This window comes from Choloepus didactylus, chromosome 2, assembly GCF_015220235.1.
Source record: "Choloepus didactylus isolate mChoDid1 chromosome 2, mChoDid1.pri, whole genome shotgun sequence".
Lineage (NCBI taxonomy): Eukaryota > Metazoa > Chordata > Mammalia > Pilosa > Megalonychidae > Choloepus > Choloepus didactylus.
The window spans coordinates 20,852,168-20,875,008 of record NC_051308.1 but is presented as its reverse complement, the minus strand read 5'-3'; the positions used below and the strand labels follow the sequence as shown (position 1 = coordinate 20,875,008).

At 34.2% G+C, this 22,841-nt stretch overlaps 2 protein-coding genes across 5 annotated transcripts in view; one reads left to right on the top strand and one right to left on the bottom strand.

Moving 5' to 3' along the window:
* Nucleotides 1-8,921, top strand: part of ERO1B (endoplasmic reticulum oxidoreductase 1 beta) — a 70,919-nt gene extending 61,998 nt beyond the window's left edge. Inside the window, exons 15-18 of one of the 4 annotated variants that reach the window (XR_005214567.1) lie at nucleotides 190-323; nucleotides 6,110-6,163; nucleotides 6,624-6,794; nucleotides 8,595-8,921. Coding sequence is in view for 2 of the 4 variants with exons in the window: in XM_037821643.1 (XP_037677571.1) it covers nucleotides 190-323; nucleotides 6,110-6,163; nucleotides 8,595-8,610 (204 nt within the window). In the remaining 2 variants the exon portion in view is untranslated. Of the gene's footprint in view, nucleotides 1-189; nucleotides 324-6,109; nucleotides 6,168-6,623; nucleotides 6,795-8,594 lie in introns of all 4 variants that reach the window. The other 3 variants (XR_005214568.1, XM_037821643.1, XM_037821659.1) reach the window with 3 other exon arrangements.
* Nucleotides 8,484-22,841, bottom strand: part of GPR137B (G protein-coupled receptor 137B) — a 92,352-nt gene continuing 77,994 nt past the window's right edge. Inside the window, 2 exon segments of the mRNA XM_037821671.1 lie at nucleotides 8,484-15,178; nucleotides 22,318-22,442. Coding sequence (XP_037677599.1) covers nucleotides 15,067-15,178; nucleotides 22,318-22,442 — 237 coding nt within the window. The 3' untranslated portion in view covers nucleotides 8,484-15,066.

The following is a 22,841-nucleotide window of genomic DNA, read 5'->3' as shown; positions in this document are numbered from 1 at the left end:
AAATTAAAGCTTGAACTGTTTAAACTTCCTTCTTCTTTTTACAGGGTGTTTTGCATAGTTTAACATTTTGGTGAAAAATTCAGCTGATGCGACTTTTCTGATTGTCATCACAGTGACTGAGTATTCCTTTAAATGGTTATAGTAGTTATTATATAAATTTAATTGTAAATTTGTTGCTCTTTTCTTTAGACTCAGGGTTTAGGAACTGCCCTGAAGATATTATTCTCTGAAAAAGAAATTCAAAAGCTTCCAGAGAACAGCCCATCCAAAGGCTTCCAGCTCACTCGACAGGAGATAGTTGCTCTTTTAAATGCTTTTGGAAGGTAAGAACCATTTTCACGGTGAAGACTTTTGATTCCCCTGTTGGTTAACAAACTGCAGAAATCAGATTGTCTGCTAAACTAGGTTTTTGTTTTGTTTAGCGTTAAAAGAAATAGAACATCATATGTAGTTATAACTTCACTCGTTTGACTTAGAGTGTCCTTAACGTAGACAAGTCAGTTTCACTGCAGGTCCCTGGAAAAATTAATAGGTCCATTCTCTATTATTTCTCAGTTTACCTCCTCAATTTTGTAGGGAAAATACCCTAACAGTATTCTCTTTAGTTAGGTTCAGATATGTTCATGTACAAATACCAGGAGTAAGGAAAGTTTGGTTGAGAAAGTAATAAAAAAAAAGAGAGAGAGATTAAACCCTTCAACTGTTCTTTATTTCTTGAACTGAGAATGATCTTTTCTTTCATTTGCTCCTACCCTAGTTTTTTCTATTTATGGACATACAGTTTTCTTGTTTGTTTATACGACACTTAGTTTCAAAAATAATTTGAGTCTGTCTACAGACATACATGCAATACCAGCTAACTGAGGAGTACAGAACAGAAAGAAAAGAATCGTAAAAAATAAGAGAAAAAAAATACTGTGTCACCTCCGGGTAAAAAAAGTCAAGTCGGGAAGAATTTGCTTTAAAAATAGGAGATCAAGTGATCCAGAGAGTATTCCTTATGCTTTCTTAATCTCCATTTTAAATTACAAAGAGGCAGTTAAATTAAGAATAGATTAATTGTTCCTTCCTTACCTTAAAAGCAAAAATTTCACCTGTTGTTCCCTTGTATTTAAAGATGACTGTGTAGGTTGACATTTCAAACACAAGACAGACATAGAATGACTATCATTAATTAATATTGCAAGAAAAATTCAGTCCACCCACTTATGAGGCCTGTAGTAAGATAAAACAGGAGAAAATGGATTAAATTCAACTATTTAAAATGAAATTTAAATGAAAAATAATTTAAACCTATTGTAAAATTAAATTGGGAAAAAAAAACAGACATTAACTTCCTCTGTATTTCCCTGGGTCTCAAAAATATTCATAAAGGTAACGCTTCGAGTTTTAATTTTATATCTAGAGCCTTATATGGCCTTTTATTGTTCTCTGGAGAGTACTGGACTCAAGATCAGGAGTCCTAGAGTTCCAGAATCCCGGCTCTGCCATTAACTAGTAGTATGAGCTTAGACAAATCACTTCTCTCTCTCAGATTGTTTTCTTCCTCTCTGTAAAATGAAAGTGATAAAAACTTTTTCACAGAGTTAATATGAAGATAAAATGCCTTAGTATGTATGACAGCCCTTTTTAAACTACAAGATGCTACGTAAGTTACAAGGGCAGGAGGAGTGGTAGTGATGTATAGTACTCATATTTTTCAGTACTTTAAAAAATTGCCTTATTTTTTTTCTGACTCAACTAGGTGTGACATCACATTCTTCTCTTAAGGGTAATGACCCTCAGGGTGGAGTAGGGGTAACTGAATGATTACACAAATAAGGAGCAGCTTAATTTAATCCTAGTTTTCCTATCCCAGGGAAAACCAAATAGAGTTTTCTTTTTGCTTTTTGAAGTTATTTTTAAATATTCATCTCTTTTTTCCTAATCATAAAAGTAATCTGCAGGCATTATAGAAGATGTAGAAAAATATATGAACATAAAATAAAAAAATAAAGAAATTAAAAATTACCTAATCCCTACACCTAGGACTGTTTTAACATTTGATGTATTTTTAAATGTGTGTTTTCCCTCTCTATATATCTATTATTAAGAAAACATACATACATATGTATGTGTGTGTATATATATACCAAATTGAGGTCATACATTTTGTATATTCTCTTATCCTATTATTACTTAACATTATAATCATTACCCAATGTTATTAAAATTTTTTCATGAATATTGTTTTTAGTATTTGCCGTTATTCTATTATAGGGACATACCACAGTTTATTTAGTCATTCCCCTTTTATTAGACATTTCCATTGTTTCTCACTTTTTTTATATATTGTTAATGCTAGGTTGCACAACTTTTGTATACATGTATCTTTATCCAAATATCTGATTGATTTTTAGGATAGATTCCAAAAGTTTTATTGTCAGTATCTGTGAGGTTTTGTAATCTTCTTGATAAGGGGTGCCAGATTGTGATCCAGAATTATGCTTGTTTATATTCCTATGTTGCTCTGTAAAGCATTCCCTTGCTACAGAATCGTAGCAACCATTGAGTATCATCTTTTAAAATTTTTGCCAGTTAGAATAGTTGAAAAGCAACATCTAGTATTGTTCATTTCTGTTTTAGTTTCCTAGGCTGCTGAAAGCAGATACTATGAATTGGGTTGACTTTTGACAATGGGAATTTATCAGCTTACAATTTGAGGCCATGAGAATGTCCATGTCAAGGCATCATCAAGGTGATGCTTTCTTTCCACAGACCAGCTGCCAGTCATGGTTGGCTCCTCTGTCACATGGCAAAGTACATGGCAGCATCTGCTAGTCTCTCTATTCTCTTCCAGGTTTCATTGCTTTCAGCTTCTTGCATCCATGGCTTTCTCTCTCTGTATTCATCCCATTTATAAAGGACTCCAGTAAGAGGATTAAGACCCATCCTGAATGAGATGGGTCACACCTTAACTAAAGTAGCCTCATCAAACGAGTCTACTTAGAACAGTAACACTGTAATATTCATTAACTGTAACAAAGGCAATATACCAAAGCTACATGACAACAGATGGGGATATAAGGGAAGGGCATGGGATTCTTGTTGTTTTTCCTTTTTTTAAATTTCATTTTTTTTATTCTTTATTTTTTTATATGTTTTTTTCCTCTTCTTTTATTGCAGAAGAAATGGAAATGTTCTCTTATAGATTGTGGTGGTGAAAGCGTAACTATTTGATTATACCGGGTGCTATTTGTTCACTTAGGGTAGATTGTGTGGTGTGCGAATATAACTGTTTAAAAAATAAACGGAAAGATACAAATGCTGGAAAAAAAATAATCTTACTAACTATGGGTCCACACCCACAGAAAGGGTTAAATTTAAGAACATGTCTTTCTGGGGTACATATAGCTTCAAACCACCACAATTTCTGTAATTACTAGGGATGTTTTGTCCTTATTCATCTAGTTTATTCATCTCAACTTTCTTATTCTTTAAAAAATATTTATATTTAACTTAAATCCAAATGAATTTTTCCATATTCTGTGTGTGAGTATATGTGATATATGCTTTTAACTGAGGAACTAGCTTGTATTTTTTTATAGTCAGTTTTCCCAGTTCTAGCAAATAATCTATCCATATTGCTTTGTGAAGCTTCCTTCATTATATATATATTAAGATCTTACTTTTCAAGATCTAGTTCATAAGTTGTTTCTTGTCTTATCTGTTCTATTTTAACTTATTTTGCCAAAAAACTTTTTCTCTTCAAATAAACTATATATCAGAACCATTCACTGCCTCCTTGTTTTTTCTCAGCTATTCTTGAGAATTTTAGAATTATTTTGTCAAATTTCAAGAAAAGTTCCATTAGGATATTTTATTGTAATTGTTTTAAACTTTATACTCAACTTGTATCTTTATTCTGCCCACACAACAACATATTATGTATTTCTATTTAAGTAATTTTTATATTTCGGTAGACTTTATTGTTTCCTAATATGAATTCTGTACATTTCTTATTGTTTACTTAAAGAATGTTATAGTTTTTCTTATAATTGGGATCTTTTAACTTCCTAATATCTTCCAGCCAATTATCAGTCTTTCAATAATGAATAATGATTTAGGCTGCACAAATAAAATTATTCTGTTCCATATGGGGGTGTTCATGCATTAGTTTTTCTTAAGTTAATTAAGAAATTAGAAATTAGGTTTCACAACCTATTTAATACAGTTCTTCCTCAACTAGGGCCATGAGCACAGCATTGCTTTCTTGTGTATTGCTACTAGGCAGAGACATGGAATGAGCACTGTCTTTAGCTCTGACCACTGAATCCTGGCAAATGTGGCTTCTTTATCTTAAGTGGCACTAGCCAGTCTGTTTTGTTTATTCTGAAAATGTCTTTTCTCCATTAATAGCCAATTTGGGATACTTTAAAAATGCATATCAAATGGTTTATTTTCCCATGAACAAGTAGATATGACAATATATCTGCTGGATGTTAAAATATGTTTTACTGCTCCCTAAGGGGTAAGCAGTAGGTAGATGTAGGTTATGTGGTGGGACTTGCTATGTCTATCATTAGGATAATAGAAATTGTGGAAAATATATTGGGTAATAAATTATGAGGTCTGGAATTCATCTTCATAGAGACTGTGGTTCCATTTAATGTTGTTCAGTTTGTGCTCACGTTTCCAATAAAGTACTTCCAGGGGAAATGTACTTGTAGTTCTTTTGTATGATAACTTTTGAGTTTTCTGATCCTCTCCATTTTGTGTCAAAATCAGACTTTAGGTATGCCTTTTTCATTGTGAATACATCTGCTATTTACTAAGCTCTCTCCTTTCTTTAGTTATAGGCCTTGGCCTCTTTACCCTATCCTCACATATATGTTATGGTAGACTTTTTTTTTTACACTTACTTTGAGGTATAGCATATGATTTTACACATTTATTTTAATAGTAATCATAGTCTTTTTTAAATAATTAAAATGGTTTAAATCCTTTTATATTCTGAAATAGAGTAAGACTTAATTTCTTATTAATCTCAGACAATTTTTGAAGGTAAAAAGAAAAGTTTTTTGAGACCATAGAAAGCATAAAGTTTTTGGAGAGGCTGTATGTCATAATAGAATGTATGGATTTGGGGATCAAATGAACCTGATTAGAACCCACATACTAGCTTGATGACTCTAGGAAAGTTACTTGATTTTGGGGGGTCTCAGTTTTCCTAAAATGTAAAATTGGAGTTAATTATATCTATCTTGTAGGATTTTTAATGATTAATCTATGTGATGTGCTCAGAATATTGCCTGGCATGTCCTAATGCTCAATAAATGGTAACTTTCCTTATTTCAAGTACTCAAAGTAAATAAAAGTTTAATGCTATAAATTACATCATCGTAAATTATAGGAAAAAGAAACGTTAGATTTTTTTTTTCTATCTATCCTGAATTGTACATAAGGATAATTGAGTTTATAGAATTATTTTTCCATTCTAGAGTTTTAGTTCTGGACCTGGACTCAGAAGCACTTCATTCATTCATCCCATAATCATTTAGTGAACATTGTAAATATTGAGGGATACAGGACACAGGGATTCAGCAATAGACAAACTGAATTGTTAATGTCCTGGAGCTAATAGTATTAAAAAAAATAATGTGTTTAGGGAGCAAGGAAAAAGAAGTGGTAATTTGGAGAGAAATGTGCAAAATGAATTTATAAGACCATATGTAAATGATCTGAGAGTCTTTATTGGTATGAATTATTCATATCACTGCCCCCATAATTAATCTAGAATCTATTGCTAATGAGAAGTAACTGGCTTCCTTGGCCCATTCAAGCCAGGACTGAAGAGCCATAGCTCTGTGGATAATAAGTGACTTGCTTCCTTTTCCTCTTCTAAATGAAGACTAAGGAATCAGTTCTCTTTTGTCAGTCTTTAATAATAATAATAAAGAAAAATTACAGCAATACTCATTTTAAAATGGAAGTTTCAATATTCAATGCTGCCTATAGCTTTTTATTTATGTTTTGCTTTCAGATTAAAATCCATGTAAAAGTATCAGTAATTTGAAATATGTGTGTATCATATGAGCTATACTAATATGCTTTTGTTTTTCTCTTATAGGCTTTCTACAAGCATAAGAGAGTTACAGAATTTTAAAGTCTTAATACAAACACAGTAGGTAATACAGGCTTTTACGTGTCTAATTAGAGACATAAAGCAACTGTGTGAAGCATTTTAGTCTTGGACATTCAGCAGAAAGAGACTAATCTTCTAAGACTTCAAGAATTCTGAACTTTTAGAGAAAATTCAAATGCAGACTTGAATATTTATGATCCTAATAGATTATTATCAGAGATATTTATAAACGAAGTATAATTTTAAAACATGTAAATTTTACTAATTCTGTTTCATTTCATGTGTTTCCATCTGTTGAATATTCTGCTATTCCATTTGTTTAAAATTGGCTTTGTTCTTATCCTTTATTTCCATTTGTCAAGCTTTAAATGACTATTTCCATCCTAATGTTAACAGGCTTCTATGGAAAAGGAGAACTAGGGAACAAATGTTGCTTAGGACCAGTATTGGTAATAAAAATTTATCAGTGATTTTTAAATATGTTTTTAATCTTGTCCAGCTCTGTGTGTCACCTTGGATAATATGGAACTGTCAATATGATGAATGGCCCTTCAAATGTATAATTGCAGAGGTTCCTCAAGAATCTCCAGGACTTCAGTTTCATTGGTTTTTATTTAAGATTTTAGTTGCTGTTTTTTTTTTTTGCTGTAAAGGATCTGCCTTGATAAAGGTGAATAATTACTCTGCCCTTTGCTACCCAGATAGAGTTCATGTATGTGTAGTGTGCTGGCTCAAGAGTATTCTTACAATCTACAAATCAATTTCTTTCAATTTTGCCTTTCGTTTTCCCTGCCCCAATTTTAGAAATTTTCATTTAAGAAAACAAAAAAAGTTGCATAAATATGATTTAGCAGGTTACTTCTTGAAAAAAATTTGAATGCAATTATATGGATTTATAACACCAATTAAAAACATTATATACACAAACTGCTATTTTAAAGTAAGCATTTTTAAGGATTTACTTTAGAATACAATCTATGCAATTCTCTTTCAACCTTATTTTCTTTGGTAGGATATTTAAGGAGGTAGATTAAATCAAGTTTCCTTTAATTTCCTCTCCCCATCTTTTCAAGTTCTTGTATCTAAATGGTACTTTGTGTGACTTGTTCCAACAGATGACCCATGAGTACTAAACTCTCATTTTTTTAAACCTTAAACAATATTTAAAATACTGATTTTTAAAAAAAAGGTGTCAGTAAATGTGATTAATTTGGAAGGATGCGTCTGTGTAGACATAATGCAGGTACAAAACATAGTCTCTCCTTAGACTCTTCAGCCTTTTATGAAATAATAAGTGCTCTTAAACCTATATCTTATCCTGCCAAAGTGTGAAAGTGTTCATTAATTATTTAATGAAATAAGGTATTTTAACTTGTATTTAGTTCGATCATCCCTCTTTTAAAAATATGTAGCAGCCGTCTTAGAGGGATGTGGTTGGGGGAAGTAAGGTATCATTTATTTATTTTCTCACCTAATTTCTAACTTTCATAAACGGAGTTTTTTGTTGGTGATGGTGTGGGTGGTATTTTTGACTGTTCAATTAAAAAGGCTGACCTGATTGAAGACTCCCTCACTTTTCCTTTTCTTTCTAAGGGATGCAAGTATTGTACAGTGGGGAGGAGGCCCTTGAGGCAAATTTTTCTAAAAAGTGAATATCTATATAATCTTGTTGGCAAACTTCATGAGTTATTCTTAACTTAGTGTTCAGAGTTTAAGAAAATGTGAAAGTTTTGCACTTTGTCTACTATTGTCTAGTATTATTACTGTAAATTTAAAGGTCTTTTTGGTAATGTTACTTCACCATTCCCTCTGTTAAAGACTATTATTTAAACTTATTTACCTGAGAAAATCCTTGGTCATTTCCATTTATTGCTTTTTTTAAAAAAATTGTGATTTTTTTTCAAGCTTAAAAATTACGTGTGTGTGTTTCTTAGATGATTGTGTACACTGTAGGAATCTTTGTTTTGTGAGCCTGGTGATATTTTATAGTTCTTGTGATATAAGCTGTTTTTCCAATTCACATACCTTTTGTTATGAAGTAAAAATAGAGTACCACTTGCGTTGTGAAATGCTTGGCTGGTAAATATCTCTTGACATTTTGTGTTTATCTCATCACCTGATTTAAAAATCTAACACTTGATAATATAACTGACAGAAACGATTGTACCAGCTGATGAAGTAAGGAAAATGAACAAAAGGAAAATATTCCTTCCTTCGATGGCATGCATTTATTTTTTCTTAAGTAGTATGCATGTGCGTTAGAGAAACTATATATTAAAATTGGTAAGCTTTGACTGTTTCAGTGTTTTGATTCTTAGATTATGAGGCAAGACAGACAGAAGAGTAATAGATTTCACAATTTTTAAGTTTGATAAGTCAGAACATTTTATTTTGACATTCTACATTGTGAATTACTGAATATTCTTATATGTATGTGAAACACTGTGACATATTTTCCAACTTTGCCTAGGTGCCATTGTATCTAAGAAAGGACAACCATTTTGATCTTCATCAGCATTGCCTTCAGCTGGAAATTTGGGAACAGTTCACAATAAAAACCTCTCAGCAGTTTGCAAACTGAAGTACCTGCAGAAACCATAGCTATTCACCAAAATACACAGATTGGGTACATGGTATCATGGAAATTACTTGGTAAAACAAAACACAAGTTCATGTGCACTCTATCTTAAGTAATATCTATAGGCACAGCTCTGACTTTGAACAGAAGTCCAAATAATTTGCTGTTGTACAACCACCAGATTCTAGGAAATGTGAATTAAAGTAAATGTTTCTGCAATCTTTTCTTTTCTTGTTTTCTTTTCCTCCCCTCTTTTGCTTATAATTTGATTTTAATTTGTAGAGATGGGAGAAAATCTGTTCATAGGAAGTCTGAGGTGGTTTCTTCTAATCATAATAGCAAGTGTTTGCAGCCACTATAAACGGGTTTCCCACGCATTATCTAATCTTCACAGCCACACTAGTTGGTAGGTACTATTATTTCTCTGCTTTAGAAGTAAGAAAACTGAGGATATGAGAGGCTAAATAACTTGTCCGTGGTCATATATTTTATGTTGTGGGGCTAGAATTTGAAACCATGAAGTCTGAGTCCAAAACCTCTTCTCAGAATGTGTTATATTTGTGCAATTTCAAGTTACCCTATTACCATTCAGCTAAAAATGGAGGACTTTTGTTATCTTTTCTTTTGTGTTGAGTCATAAAACTTTTTAAATATACTTACTTTTATTTAATTTTTGCATAGGCAATACATTCACATGGTTCAAAAGCCAAAAAAGTTATACAGTGCAGTGTCTTCCTCTCAACCTTGCCCCACCACCTTGGTACCACCACCACCACCACTGTCACCTCTGTTCTTGGTTTCTTATCTTTCCATCCAGACATCTTTAGGCATATATTAGTAAATATAGGCATACCTTGTTTTACTGCGCTTCGCTTTATTGTGCTTTGCCGATATTGCATTTTTTACAAATTGAAGGTTTGTGGCAACCCTGCATCAAGGAAGTCTATCGGTGCCATTTTCCAACAGCACATTCTCACTTCGTGTCTCTGTGTCACTTTTTAATTAAGGTATGTAAACTGGTTTTTTAAACATAAGGCTACTGCACATTTCATAGACTACAGTAAGCATAACATTTATATGCACTGGAAAACCAAAAAATTTGTGTGACTCGCTTTATTGCAATGGCCTGGAACCAAACCCCTGATAGCTCTATGGTGTATGCCTGTAGAAATGTAGTCTTGTTTTTTTTTCTCATTTTTACCCAAAGAGTGGTATTATAGACATACTTGTCTTCACTTTGTCTTTTTCTTTTTTTTATTTTAAAATTACTTTATTTATTAAATAAAAAAAAATTTCCAAACAAAGCAAGGCAATGAGAGAAACAAATATCCTGAAATAACTTCATTCCTTCCAGTATACTCCCACCATAGCAAAAGAAAATTAATGAAAATTAATTTTTGTTAATTTACTTTGTTTTTTCACTTAATATATCTTGGCAGTCTTCCCATATCACTAGATAGTTTTCTCATTTTCTTAGTGGCTGTTTGGTATTCCATTCTGTGTATGTACCATCATTCAATTAACCAGTCAGCTATCAGTGGGTACTGGGTTGCTTCTAAACCTTGTGCATACGTCATTTCCCATGTATGTAAATAGGAACCTGTAGAATCAACTCTCCCAAATGGCATCGTTGGGTCAAAGATTATGTGTATTTCTAATTGTGAAAGCTGTATTGCTCTCCATAGATGGCAGTTACCAAAACTCCCCCTGCAATTTATGACAGTGCCTACATACCCAAAACCTCACCAACACAGATGGTAGCAAACAGTTGGATTTTTGCCATTATGATAGATAAAAAATTATGTCTCAATATATTTTTAGTTTATATTTTTCTCTTGAGTAAGAACCTTTTAACATATTTGAGCTATTTGCATTTCCTTGTGTGTTCCTCTTTTTTATCCGTTTTTCTATTGCATTGTTGATCTTTTTCTTATCAATTTCTAGGAGTGTTAAGAAATATTAACCCTTTGTAATGAGCTGAAAATATTTTTTTCCATTTTGTCATCTGTCTTTTGACTTTATTTATGGTGCTTTTGCCATGCAGATATTTTTAAAAATTTTTATGTAGTCAAATTTCTTATTTTTTATAGGTTTATGGATTTTAAGTCAGACATGCCTCCCTCACTCCAAGGTAACAGAGTAACTCATCTGTTTTTTTTCTAAAATTTCTATGGTTTTCTTTTTCACATCTATATACTTTGATCCCTTTGGAGTGTAGCCTTGGCATAAAGTGTAAACTGTGAATCCAACTTAATTTTTCCCAGGTGACTGTCTAGTTCTAATACCATTTATTGAATAATACATCGTTTTCCTCAATTGTTTGAGAGGCTACATTTATCATATCTAAATTTCCATATGTATTTGGCACTATCTGGGTTATCTTTCTATTTCATTGGTCTATCTATTCATGCATCACCACATTGTTTTCATTAAGTTTTAATTGTTTAATTATATTTTAATATCTGGTGTGCTAGACCCTTCTCATTCCTTCCCACTTTCCCTATTTCTTTTACAGTTTTCCTAGCTATTCTCATTTATTTTTCCCTATGAGCATTAAAAAAAAATCATTAACATATGGATTGTGCTGAAGCTCTGTCCAACTTAGTGTTCTCTCTCTCTAAGGTCGCACTTTGAACCACTGGATTTGTCACTATTCTTTCTTTTATTTTACTATTTGCTGCATTATTTATTATTTCAGTAGTCTGTTTGCCAGTGCCCAAAGAAGTGAAGGCAAAGAGAGGCAGGATTTAGTGCCTATGCTGAGAGAATTAGGGGGTTGATCTCCAAGAATAACTTGAGGAGTATCTTTATATGAACTTCTTACATTTTTATCTCATTATGAATCTTTTGCCCAAAAGTTAGATATTTCTCAAAGATTCGCGAGGCAAAAAGGAGGTACCCTTAAACAAACAAGTACTAAGCTTTTAAAATCAATGTGCAGTGGATAAAAGTGCAAGTACAAGAAGTTACGTGAAAGAAAGAAAGATACTATCTACCAGGAGAACAGTATTTGACTATTCATTCCCTATTCTAGGAGCTGAGAATCTACAGCAGTAAACAAAACAGTCAAAACCCCTTGCCGTCATTTAACTTATATACTAGATTACATCTAGTTTATAGTGAGAAAGCACCCAAAAAAGGAACATATACAGGTGACCCACAGACACATGACCATCGTGTAGCCCAATGTCTAGCACATAACAGGCACTCAGTAAAGACTGACTGAATTCTATAGCCCTGTGTTCATTGTCCCTTTTTAAATAAACAAGGGTTTCCTCACTTTAACCAAGCAGTTTATTAATTTATAGTCTTTGATGAGAAGGCTCCCACTATTTTAGCCTGATCCAATCAGTAGTGCCTCCGTCTGGACCTGACAGGTCTTTTTTAACTAAAAAGATTCTCACATAAGATTTTAAAAAATGAGAATGTATACTAGATGTATCTCTCAGCAGTCTTATAGTGGTATATATCATACAGTAATCAAAAATGAAAATGGTATTTTTAGTTAAGTTTCATTAGTTAGACATCTTGATAAAAGTTTCAAATAGTGAGATCCATTTAATGTTAAATTCACCTTTATTGTTAAAAAAAAAAAGCAGTATTCTAGGAATATCCAATATGTAAATATAAATGAGAACCTTTTTCTTACAGCACTTTTCAAGCTCTAGGGTTTACTAATGCTTAGTCCTCTCCTCTTAAAAGGGATTAAGTGTTCAAGTCCAACGAAGAATAGTTTTCTTGGATTTGGGTGAAGTTTGGCAGGTACTAGTAAGTGTACCTAATCTAAGTAGTAAATCAGACACCCAAAATTTTATTAAGAGTGTAGCCTGTATACAGTCAAGAGATAAGTGGCATAACTAAATGTGATTTATGTGTATACAGTTATAATCAAAACTTCTTACACAACCCCGTGTAACACACTGCAGATGCTTTAATCATTGGCTCAAACAGGTTGATTATAAAAAGGAAAAAAGAGCCAATGAAAGATATCTACAAAAATCAGTTGGAATTCTTACACAATTAACTATAGAGACAGACCTATTATGCATGTCAGACTTAGACAAATTACGGTACAAATTTTCAGTAATATTGCCTCTTCCCCATATACTTTTAATTTTCACATTATCAGGATTTTAATTTCATTGTGTTGCTTTGAAAACGAGGCATTTGGATAGTTTAGAACCAGTAATCATCATTCCTTTCCCTCTCTTAGAATTTAATAATTTACATGAGGAGTAGCTTTGTTAGTGTACTTAGGAGCACAAATAAATTAGGAAGCTAAAGGAAATTAATTTTTTTTTTCCACACCATTCCTGCAACATTTCACAGGGTATACATGATTGTTTACTATGAGGCAAAGATAGTTAATTTGATACTATCATAGTTTTTTATATTCTAGTGTGTGTTTACAACATTTGCATTTTAACCTTACCTTTTTTTTTTAAAAGGGAAAGGGAAAAATAGGCACTTAGAACATTGTATTCTCTCCATCAAAAAATAATATAGTTGAAATAAATACTAGCAGCTTTATCATTAAAATGGATTTTATCAGTTAATGCTTTGTATTTCAAAATTTCCTGCCAGCAATTATAGAATTATCAGCAGTATTTGCATATCATAGAATGAAAATAATTGCATGATTTTAGTGATATCATTGTCATATTTTTTGAAATATACCTACCCTTAGCTGACCTAAAATTGAAGGACTGCAGGACTTTCCGAAGGAATTTTTACTACATATATGAAACGCATGCCGAGTTTGCTTCTAAATTCTCCTAAGCATTAGTAGCAAAGACAGTATGACACATAATAGGGTGTTCTTAAAGCTATCTAGAATAACTTGTAACATTTTATTATTTTAAGGCAACCTGAATAATCAATCAGAATAATAGAAGTAGACTTGATCTCTGTGAAATTGATGCCCAGAGATAAATTATTCATGAGGACTAAAACAGAAGAGTCATTTGAAATGGATTTCATTGTGTAGGTAAGACTTATAAGTTCCTTTACATTTGTCCCTCCCTCTGTCTTGAGCTTTCCTATACAGAGCAGCAAGATACTTTCTCTGGGGTAATAGTACTTCTCTGGCACCTTATTTCTGTTTTTAGAAGAGCATTTAACCTCCCTGACAGAGCCATGTATCACAGGCTCCTACTACTGGCAGAGATTTATGGCTGTAGAATATATGTCATGGAGGTTTTAAACAGCACTTCTGGTTGGTGAAATAGCATTGCATGACATGTTTTTCACTTAAATGCAAGATGGCTTATAAGCCATTGTCTGGGACATCTCCTTTTACATGGCTAAGAGACCAGCATCATACTGTATAGCACGTTGTAATGCTACTTCCATTTTAAACATGCAGTTGCCAATAGGCTGCTTTAGGCAGCTATTTAACAATAAAGGACACTGTTTTCAGTATGGTTGGAGATTACAGAAAAACAATTAGGATTTCACATAACCTTTGGCTCAAGGGTTAGGGATATTTATTGCTCTTTTTTGGAAGCACTTATTTTCTCCTTAATGTAATAAAAGTTTAATGAGTTGGGCAAGCTGTAGTCTTGCTGTAGTCTTGTGGTAATGGATATTAGAATTCACTGGGCTGGAAAACTATACAAAATCTCTGACTATAGCAGAGGAGATTTAATAGTTTGTCAGCTCTATATACATTATCAAGTTGTTATCATTAAATTTTATACATTAGAGCACTGTTGAAAAGTACCAAACTTTTGGCACAATTTAAGCTATAATTTGAGGGACCAACCATCTGGGTCTTAAAAAATTCAAAGGAGCCTTATATCCAGTTGATATTCCATTACATTTGAACTTTCAACATTAGAGTTGCAATCAGCTTTCTCTATGTCAGTTGTGTTTTAGGAGTCTACCAATGTGGAGCTCAGAATCTCAGAGATCTGAAGAGAGAAGGATTTGAGGAACACTCCAGTCCAAAAGTCTTCAAAAAAAAAACCTATTAGACCAGATATTGCTTACTTTTAAAGTGAATTATGCATACAAACCTGTGCAAACTAAAACATATATTGCAATAACATTCTCAGGAAAAAAAAAACCCTAGTATACTTTAGCATTATTATTTAAGTTATATAAAATACATCTTTATAAAAGTATAGATTTCATTTAAAGTTTAAATTATAACCACTGAAACCGCCATTTCATTTTTTAGTACTAAAATAAGATTTTATCAATCTAAATTATTGCTTAGTCTTATAGAGCCATTAGAAACCTGTAACATATAAAATGAAGTCCTGTTTCTTAAGGAAAAGTGCCCTAAAAATTCAGCTGTCACCAACTTTGTCTCTCTGAAGTTTTTCAACTGAGGAATCTTCCATAATACCGTCAACCAGTGTTATCCATGGCTTGGTTTGTCAGGATCCAAAGTTGAGTCTTGTTGTGAAGTTCCTACTTGTGCCATGAAGCTGTTAGTTTGTTGTCCCCAATCATAATAGTCTGGAGCAAAACTTAAAATAAAAAGAAGTATTTCAGTGACTTGAAAGATTATACTTACCATGTATATATAACATGTCTGTGTTGGTAGATAGAGATAGGGTTTTGTATATAAACTATAGACAATCCTAAAGTTCCTTAAAGTTGCTTCCTGAAACACATTTTCCCATAAAACAGGGCTATACATGGTGGTTAAAAGCCTGCCCACAAAATTCTATTGAATTTTGAAGTATAGTATTAATTGAACCATAAACCAATCACTGTGTATAACAAAATTTTTTAGCCACAAATTGTACCTGAATCCTAACTTGGAATCAAGTTCACTATGTATGCACTTTGGACAAATAATTTCTGTCTCAATTTCCTCATCTGTAAAATAGCAACTTTTATCAGTAACTAACTTGTTGAGCTATTATGGGAATTGAGTGAGTTAATACCTGCAAAGTGCTTAGAACAGTTTCTAGTATTTAGTTAGCACTCAATACATGTAAGTTGTCTTCATTATCATTATTAATAATAATTTTCTTTTATGTATTGGAAAAAGGGTCTCTTCCCCCATATAGGCAGGGAGAACTCTCAGTTCTGAGTTAGAGCTGCTCCAGCAGGGTATGGGTTTAAAGGGGCATATATGGCTAATAGGAAATGCAATGGGGGTAACTGGTTAAGAGAACAGTTTTAGGGAAGAGGGCCTCTTTTTGACCTCTGGGAGCATTTATTTATTGGCTGGCTTCCAGGTTATCTGTGTTCTCTGCATCTGCTGCCCCCCAGGGGTTGGTCTACTATCTTCTTTTCTCCAGCCACCTTCCTTCTTTCCCTCCCTCCCTCCCTGATGCCCTCTTTCTCTCTCTTCCCCTCTCCCCTCCCCCTCTCTTTTTTTCAAATTAGAGAAGTTGTTGGTTTATAGAACAATCATGCATAAAATATAGGACTCCCATATCCCACCCTATTATTAACACCTTCAGTGGTGTGGTATGTTTGTTACAATTGATGAAGGCAAATTTTTATTATTGTACTATTAACTATAGTCCATGGTTTAACTTAGAGCTCACTGTATTATACAGTTCCACGGGTTGTTTTTTAATTTTATTCTAGTAACATATATACAATCTAAAATTTTGCCTTTTAACCACATTCAAATATATACTTCAGTGCTATTACGTTCCCAATGTTGTGCTACCATCATCACCATTCACTACCAAAACTTTTCCATCATCCCAAATGGAAATACTACGTTTTAAGACTTCACCCCTATTCCGTACCATTAACCCATCACCTGGTAACCTTACACCTAGATTCTGACTCTGAGAGTTTGCTTATGCTAATTATTTCATATCATTGACATCATACAATATCTGTCCTTTTGTGTCTGGCTTATTTCACTCAAAATGATGACATCAAGGTTCATGCATGTTGTCTCATGTATCGACACCATTCCTTTTCATGGCTGAATAGTATTCCATTGTATATATACCACCACATTTGATTTATCCATTGATCAGCTAACAGATACTTGGGGTTCCTTCCATCTTTTGAAAACTATGAATAATGCCACTGTGAACATCAGTGTGCAAACCTTTGTTCAAGTCCCTGCTTTCAGTTCTTTTGGTTATATACTTAGTAGAGGAATTGCCAGGTCATTTGATAATTCTATACTTGGCTTTCTGAGGAACTGCCAAATGCCTTCCACAAAAGCTGCACTATTGTACATTCCCACCAGCAATGAATGAATGTTCCTATTTCTCCACATCCTCTCCAACACTTGTGATTTTCTGGTTTTTTTAATGGTAGCCTTCTAGTGGGTGTGAAATGGTATCTCATGTGGTTTTCATTTGCATTTTCCTGATAAGGTGTTGAGCATCTTTTCATGTGCTTTTTTTGGGCTATTTTTATATCCTCTTTGGACAAATTTCTATTCAAGTCTTTTGCCCATTTTTTTCACAGGGTTGTTTGGATTTTTGAGATTGGGTTGAAGGATTTCTTTATATATTCTGGATATTAAACCCTTATCAGATACATGGTTTCCAAGTATTTTCTCCCATTCTGTAGGTTATCATTTTACTCTCACGATAAAGTCCTTTGAGGCACAAAAGTTCCATTTTGATGAGGTCCCATTTATCTATTTTTTCTTTTGCTGCCTGTGCTTTGGGTGTAAATTCTAAGAAACTATTGCCTAACACGAAGTCCTAAAGAGACTTCTCTACATTTTCTTCTAGGAAGTTTGATTGTTCTGGCTCTTATATTTAGGTCTTTGATCCATTTTGAGTTGATTTTGTATACGGTGTAAGGTAGGGATCCTACGGACCTTCTTTTCTATTTTCTGCAAATGGAGATCCAGTTCTCCCAGCACCATTTGTTGAAGAAACTTTCTTTCCCAATTGAGATGGACTTGGCCCTCTAGTCAAAAATCAGTTGGCCATAAATATGAGGGTTGATTTCTGAGCTCTCAGTTCTATTACATGAGTCTACATGTCTGTTCTTCTGCCAGTACCATGTTGTTTTGATGACTGTAGCTTTGTAATAAGCTACCCCAGTTCTCTTTTGGGTACTACTTGCATGAATTATTGTTTTCATCCTTTCACTTTCAACTTACTTATGTCTTTGAATTTAAGATTAATCTGTTGTAGACAACATATAGATCATTCATGCTTTTTTATCCATTCTGCCATTCTCTACCTTTTGACTTGGAGAGTTTAATCCATCTACATTTAAAGTCACTACTGATAATACAGATCTTTCTTCTGCTGTTTTGCTATTTAGTCTTTGTAAGTTTTAAATCTTTTCTATCCCTCAATTCTTCTGTAATGCCTACTTTCATATTTATTTGATTTTTTATATTGTACCATATTGTTTCTATCTGGGTATATTTTTCATCTATTTCCTTGTGGTTACCATGGAGTTGAAATTTAATATACTAAGTCTTTAACAATTACATTTGATTTGATACCAACTTGACTTCAATAGCATACATGTACACTGTTTCTATACCCCTTCATCCCCCCAACTTTTTTTTTTGTTTGTTTAATGCAATAGTTTGTTTCTTACTTTATCAAAAACTTACAAACAGGAAAACAATTCAAACAAAGCCAAACAAAGGATTAAGAAAAACATATAACCTAAAATAACTGTATTGCTTCTGACATGTCCCTACCATATCCCAAGAAAATTAACAAACCCTAACAAAACAAAGGAATAAGAAAAACAAATAAGCTAAAATAACTACATTGCTCCCCCAACTTTTTATGTACTTGTTACAGATTTTATTTTTGTATAGTGTATGTTTGAAACCATACATTTTTCATTACTTTTTCCCCCACCATCCCAATTCATTACTTTTTATGCATTTGCACTTTTAGCACCTGTAGGAAGTGAGCTGTAAAACTACAAATAAAAAAAAATATAATACAATAGTATTGATGTTTATAATTACCCAACTGGTTACCTTTACCAGAGGCCTTTATTTCTTTATGCTGCTTTGGACCTTTAGCATTGCTTGTAGGACACATCTAGTGGTGATGAAGTCCCTCAGGTTTGGTTTATCTGAGAATATCATGATCTCTTCCTAATTTGAAAGAAAGTCTCCCCAGATACAAAACTCTTGGTTGACAATAGTTTTCTTTCAGCACTTTTAAGTATTTCAAACCTCTGCCTTCTTGTTTCCATGGTTTTTGATGAGAAATTGGAACTTAATCTAATTGGGACTTCCTTGTACATAATACATTACTTTTCTTTTACAGCTTTCAGAACTCTTTGCTTGTCCTTGGCATTTGACAGTTTGATCAATATGTGTAATTTTTCTTCAAGTGTATCCTGTCTGGTGTGTTTTGGGCTTCTTGAAGGTGCTTATACACATCTTTTGCTAAGTATGGGAAGTTTTCAGTTATTATTTCTTTGAATATTTCTTCTGCTTCTCTCTCTCTCTCTCCTCCTTCTGGGACTCCCATAACACGTTTTTGGTGCACTTCACGATTTCCCACAGGTCTCTTAAAATAATTTTAAAAGGTGAAAATCGTCTTTCTGCTTCTCATTTCAATTTTCTTGTCTTTGAGTTTGCTAATTCTTTCTTCTGCCACCTCCAATCTGCTGTTGAAATCCTCCTGGGAAGTTTTCATTTCAGTTACTATGATCTTCAATGCAGTAATTCTGTTTAGTTTCTTTTTAAAAGTTCTCTCTCTTTGTTGAGATTCTCGTATTGTTCTTTCATTGTGTTCCTGATATCCTTTAGTTCTTCCTCTGTATTTTCCTTCATTTTCTTGAACCTATTAGCTGTTGTCCTGATATCCTTTCATTCTTTCTCTGTATTTCCTTTTTCTCCTTGAGCATACTGAGGATCATTTTTTTTAAAGTCTTTGTCTAGTATTTCCACAGGCTGGTGTTTGTTGATGTTTCTGGATTTTCATCCTCTTCCTTTGGATGGAGCATCTAAACTTACTGTCTTGTAATCTTTTGTTGCACTCTGTAAATTTTAATATTTTAAAATGTTTTCTCTGCAGTTTATTCTTTGAGATATCTGTTTCTTGAGTTTGTAACGAGCTGGTGATATGACAGATTTTCTTAAGCATCAGCCCTTCTATCAGGAAAGTCTCCCCAAGGTGAATGCAAAGTGTCTGTTCTGAGCCTGTGTCTTATCTGGGCTTGTGCTTTCTTGTGGCTTAGGAGTTGCCCTGTTTACAGCAGTTTGAATGTCCCCATTACTTTCCAGGATATAGACCTTCTCCCTCTCCGGGGTGTTCTCCTGCTGTACTTATAGCAGGTAAGCCTTTCCACTGATGGTCTGCCTCAATTATTTCTTACACTGCTTTCATTGTCTCAAGCTGCTTTTGCCTGGAGGTCAAATTCTGAGAGGGGAGGGTCAAGCCAGAAAGGAGTTTCCCAAGTCAGTCTTTCCTAGCCAGAACAAGGCTAGGGTCCCAAAAAGGGAGTGCTAGCTCCAAACTGCCCTGGGGAGGGGATGAGGAAGAGGCCAGAAAGGGTGCCAGGAGCTTTTTCCACAGCTCCCTAAAGCTGCTCTTTCTTGACTTGCAGTTCAGCTGTCCTCCGCAGTTCTAAGCAAGCATACTGTCTTTAAGTCTCCTCCGCTGCCTTTGTCCAGGGCACACTGGAACAGTGGCTGCCCTCAGGGCCAGGACCCTGGTGATCTGAAGTCACTAAATCAAAAACTGATCAGCAGTCAGCCCGTGCCCACCCCAGATCTTGGGGGAGTGGACTTATGTCCCTTTCTGGCACCAGCAAGCTATGCCAGGGGTTGAACCCCACTGTGGGCTGCAGTGACAGCTGGGGGGTGGGGGGTGGGTGGGCACTGGTAACCACTGTGTGTAGAGAGCATCTTACTGGTCTATACTGTAATTTACCAGCCTCTTCTCACATTCTTCCCTGGATGCTGTGCAATGTTCTGTTGGACTCCAGAGTTTTGAAATAGTTGATTGAAACAGTTCCTGCCAGTTTAATAGCTGTTCTCATGGAGGGACTGATTCTTGGACTTTCCGATTCTGCCATCTTCCCATCGTTTATTCTTTCTGACCAAGATTTTTTTCCTCCCTGATCCACTGAAAAAGCAATGTATTCTCCCAGAGTTCTGTCAGTTCTTCTGTCCCTAAAACAACTGCTCTTTTTCAGAGCTCTTTTAAGGTTTTTCTAAGGACTTTTCCTATTGGTAGTGATAGGAAAAGTAGGAGTAAAAAAAAGTATATCTTCTCAGAGGAAGAAAATAAAGTTTACACTAAATTGTTAATGATAGGTCTTTAAATTCACCACAGGTTGGCTAAGATTAGCTTTCACTTCTAAGAGACATTCAGATTGAAGCTTCCCTTTCACAGGAGTAATATGGGGCCCTGGGATGACCAGCAGGAAGAAGAGAAGACAAGCATTGGGTCAGTTCTTTCTGTTCCTCTTGTTTCTGCTGGCCATGCTGTCCCAGATTCACAGATTGAACAAGGGGACATGCATAGGACACTGGAGTGTGAGTGAAGCACTAGCAGGCTGAGGAAAGGGGAAGGGAATTCTAGTAGCTACCACCTTTCATGGTTGCTGACCATGCCCGTGGCAGAGGTAGGCAGTGCTTGGAATCCTGTGGGTGGATCGCTGCTACAGGTGCAGTTAGCCTTTCTATTTGCCTTCTTAGCTCACTCAAAATTAGACAATGAGGTGCGGAGACTAGCTCACTTATTGTCCTACTACAACTTATGTATGCTGAACTGGATTCTATGATTTAATCTTGCTCTCCTGAAAGGCAGATGCCAAAATATTCTTGGCCAAGTTCTGCAGGTGGATTTTCAAGAAAGGAGATGCTTCCTATTAAAACTTATATGAAGGTATAACATAAGCAGAGGTGAGGCTAAGAGATGTGGTACTAAAACATACACAAAATAGTTGGATAGTACGATGACTCAGAACACAAACTTGAACAAGTCACCTAATTCTCGATGTCTGTTTTATCTGTAATATGAGGCTAACAGTACTTACCTCACAAGATTGTTATGAAGACTAAATGAGTTAATACTTGTGAACCTCGTAAAACAAACAGTGCCTGGCACATAGTAGGTGCTATACAAGTGTTTGTTAAATAAACACCTGTTTGAATCAAGACCATAATGAAGTTCCTTAATGTAAATGAAATATTCAAATTTGAAAATTTGGTCCTTACTAACATGTAATTTATTCTAATAAATGAATATCATACAATTTAATCCCTGGCTTTAGAAGTTCAGATCCAAGAAGTCTTCCAGCATTTTCCAAATCATGTTCCATTGAATGATTCCAGAATCAAGTACTGTATTTCCCTCTTGAAAATTCAGAGGACATATTAGCATACTATAGGCTCTGAAGAGCCCTACAACTTTAAAAAATTGAACTATTTAAACCATTTCCTTTTATATGGTATACTATTAAGGAAATAATTTTCCATGGAATACAGTTTAGGAAACACTGCTATATGTAATAATGCTAGGGTGCTTTTTTGGAATTTGATGCTGGTGGCTTCTCATTCCTGAATATTACACATGACTGTAAAAACAATCTAATGCTGCTGCTATCCCAATCCTGTACTACCTCCAGCTGCAATGTTTTTATGTAGGAATTTTCTTTTAGTTTGAATCCATTTTATTGGTGCAGCTCTCTCCCTCCAACCAAGCCTCTCTGACAGGAACTAAGGTCTTACCTTCCCTGAAGTCCCTGAGGGGCGATGTTCCAGGCAAGGTCATCATCACTGTCATATCTTCGAGGGTTGTCGAAGAAATAAGACCTGGGATTGAATCCATGGCTGGGGAGCATTCCAGGGTTGGTCTACAAAGACAGTTAATCATTCAGCATACTTCCAGACACTGTGCCTCATACTGGACAAAGATAAATAAGATGTCTTTCTTGCAGGAGACTTAAGATATTCTACTCATCTGACGGAGGCTATCACTGTAAGATTTCAGTTGTTTTTACATTTAAGATAAACTTTCCTTTTATCAGTATGGACAAAATCTTCTATCAGAGTCCTATTTGTTAAATACCCAACTATGTATCATCATTGTTTTACTCCCTTATAGAAAAGCCAGACAATGCCCAAATTAGCCAAACTAAGGTAGAATAGTCCCAAATTGGATATAAAAGTGTATAATAATTTGGGCATTCGTGACAAATTATGGTAATGATGAAATCATTTTGTGATTGTTTCTCATCCAGTTTCCATATCCT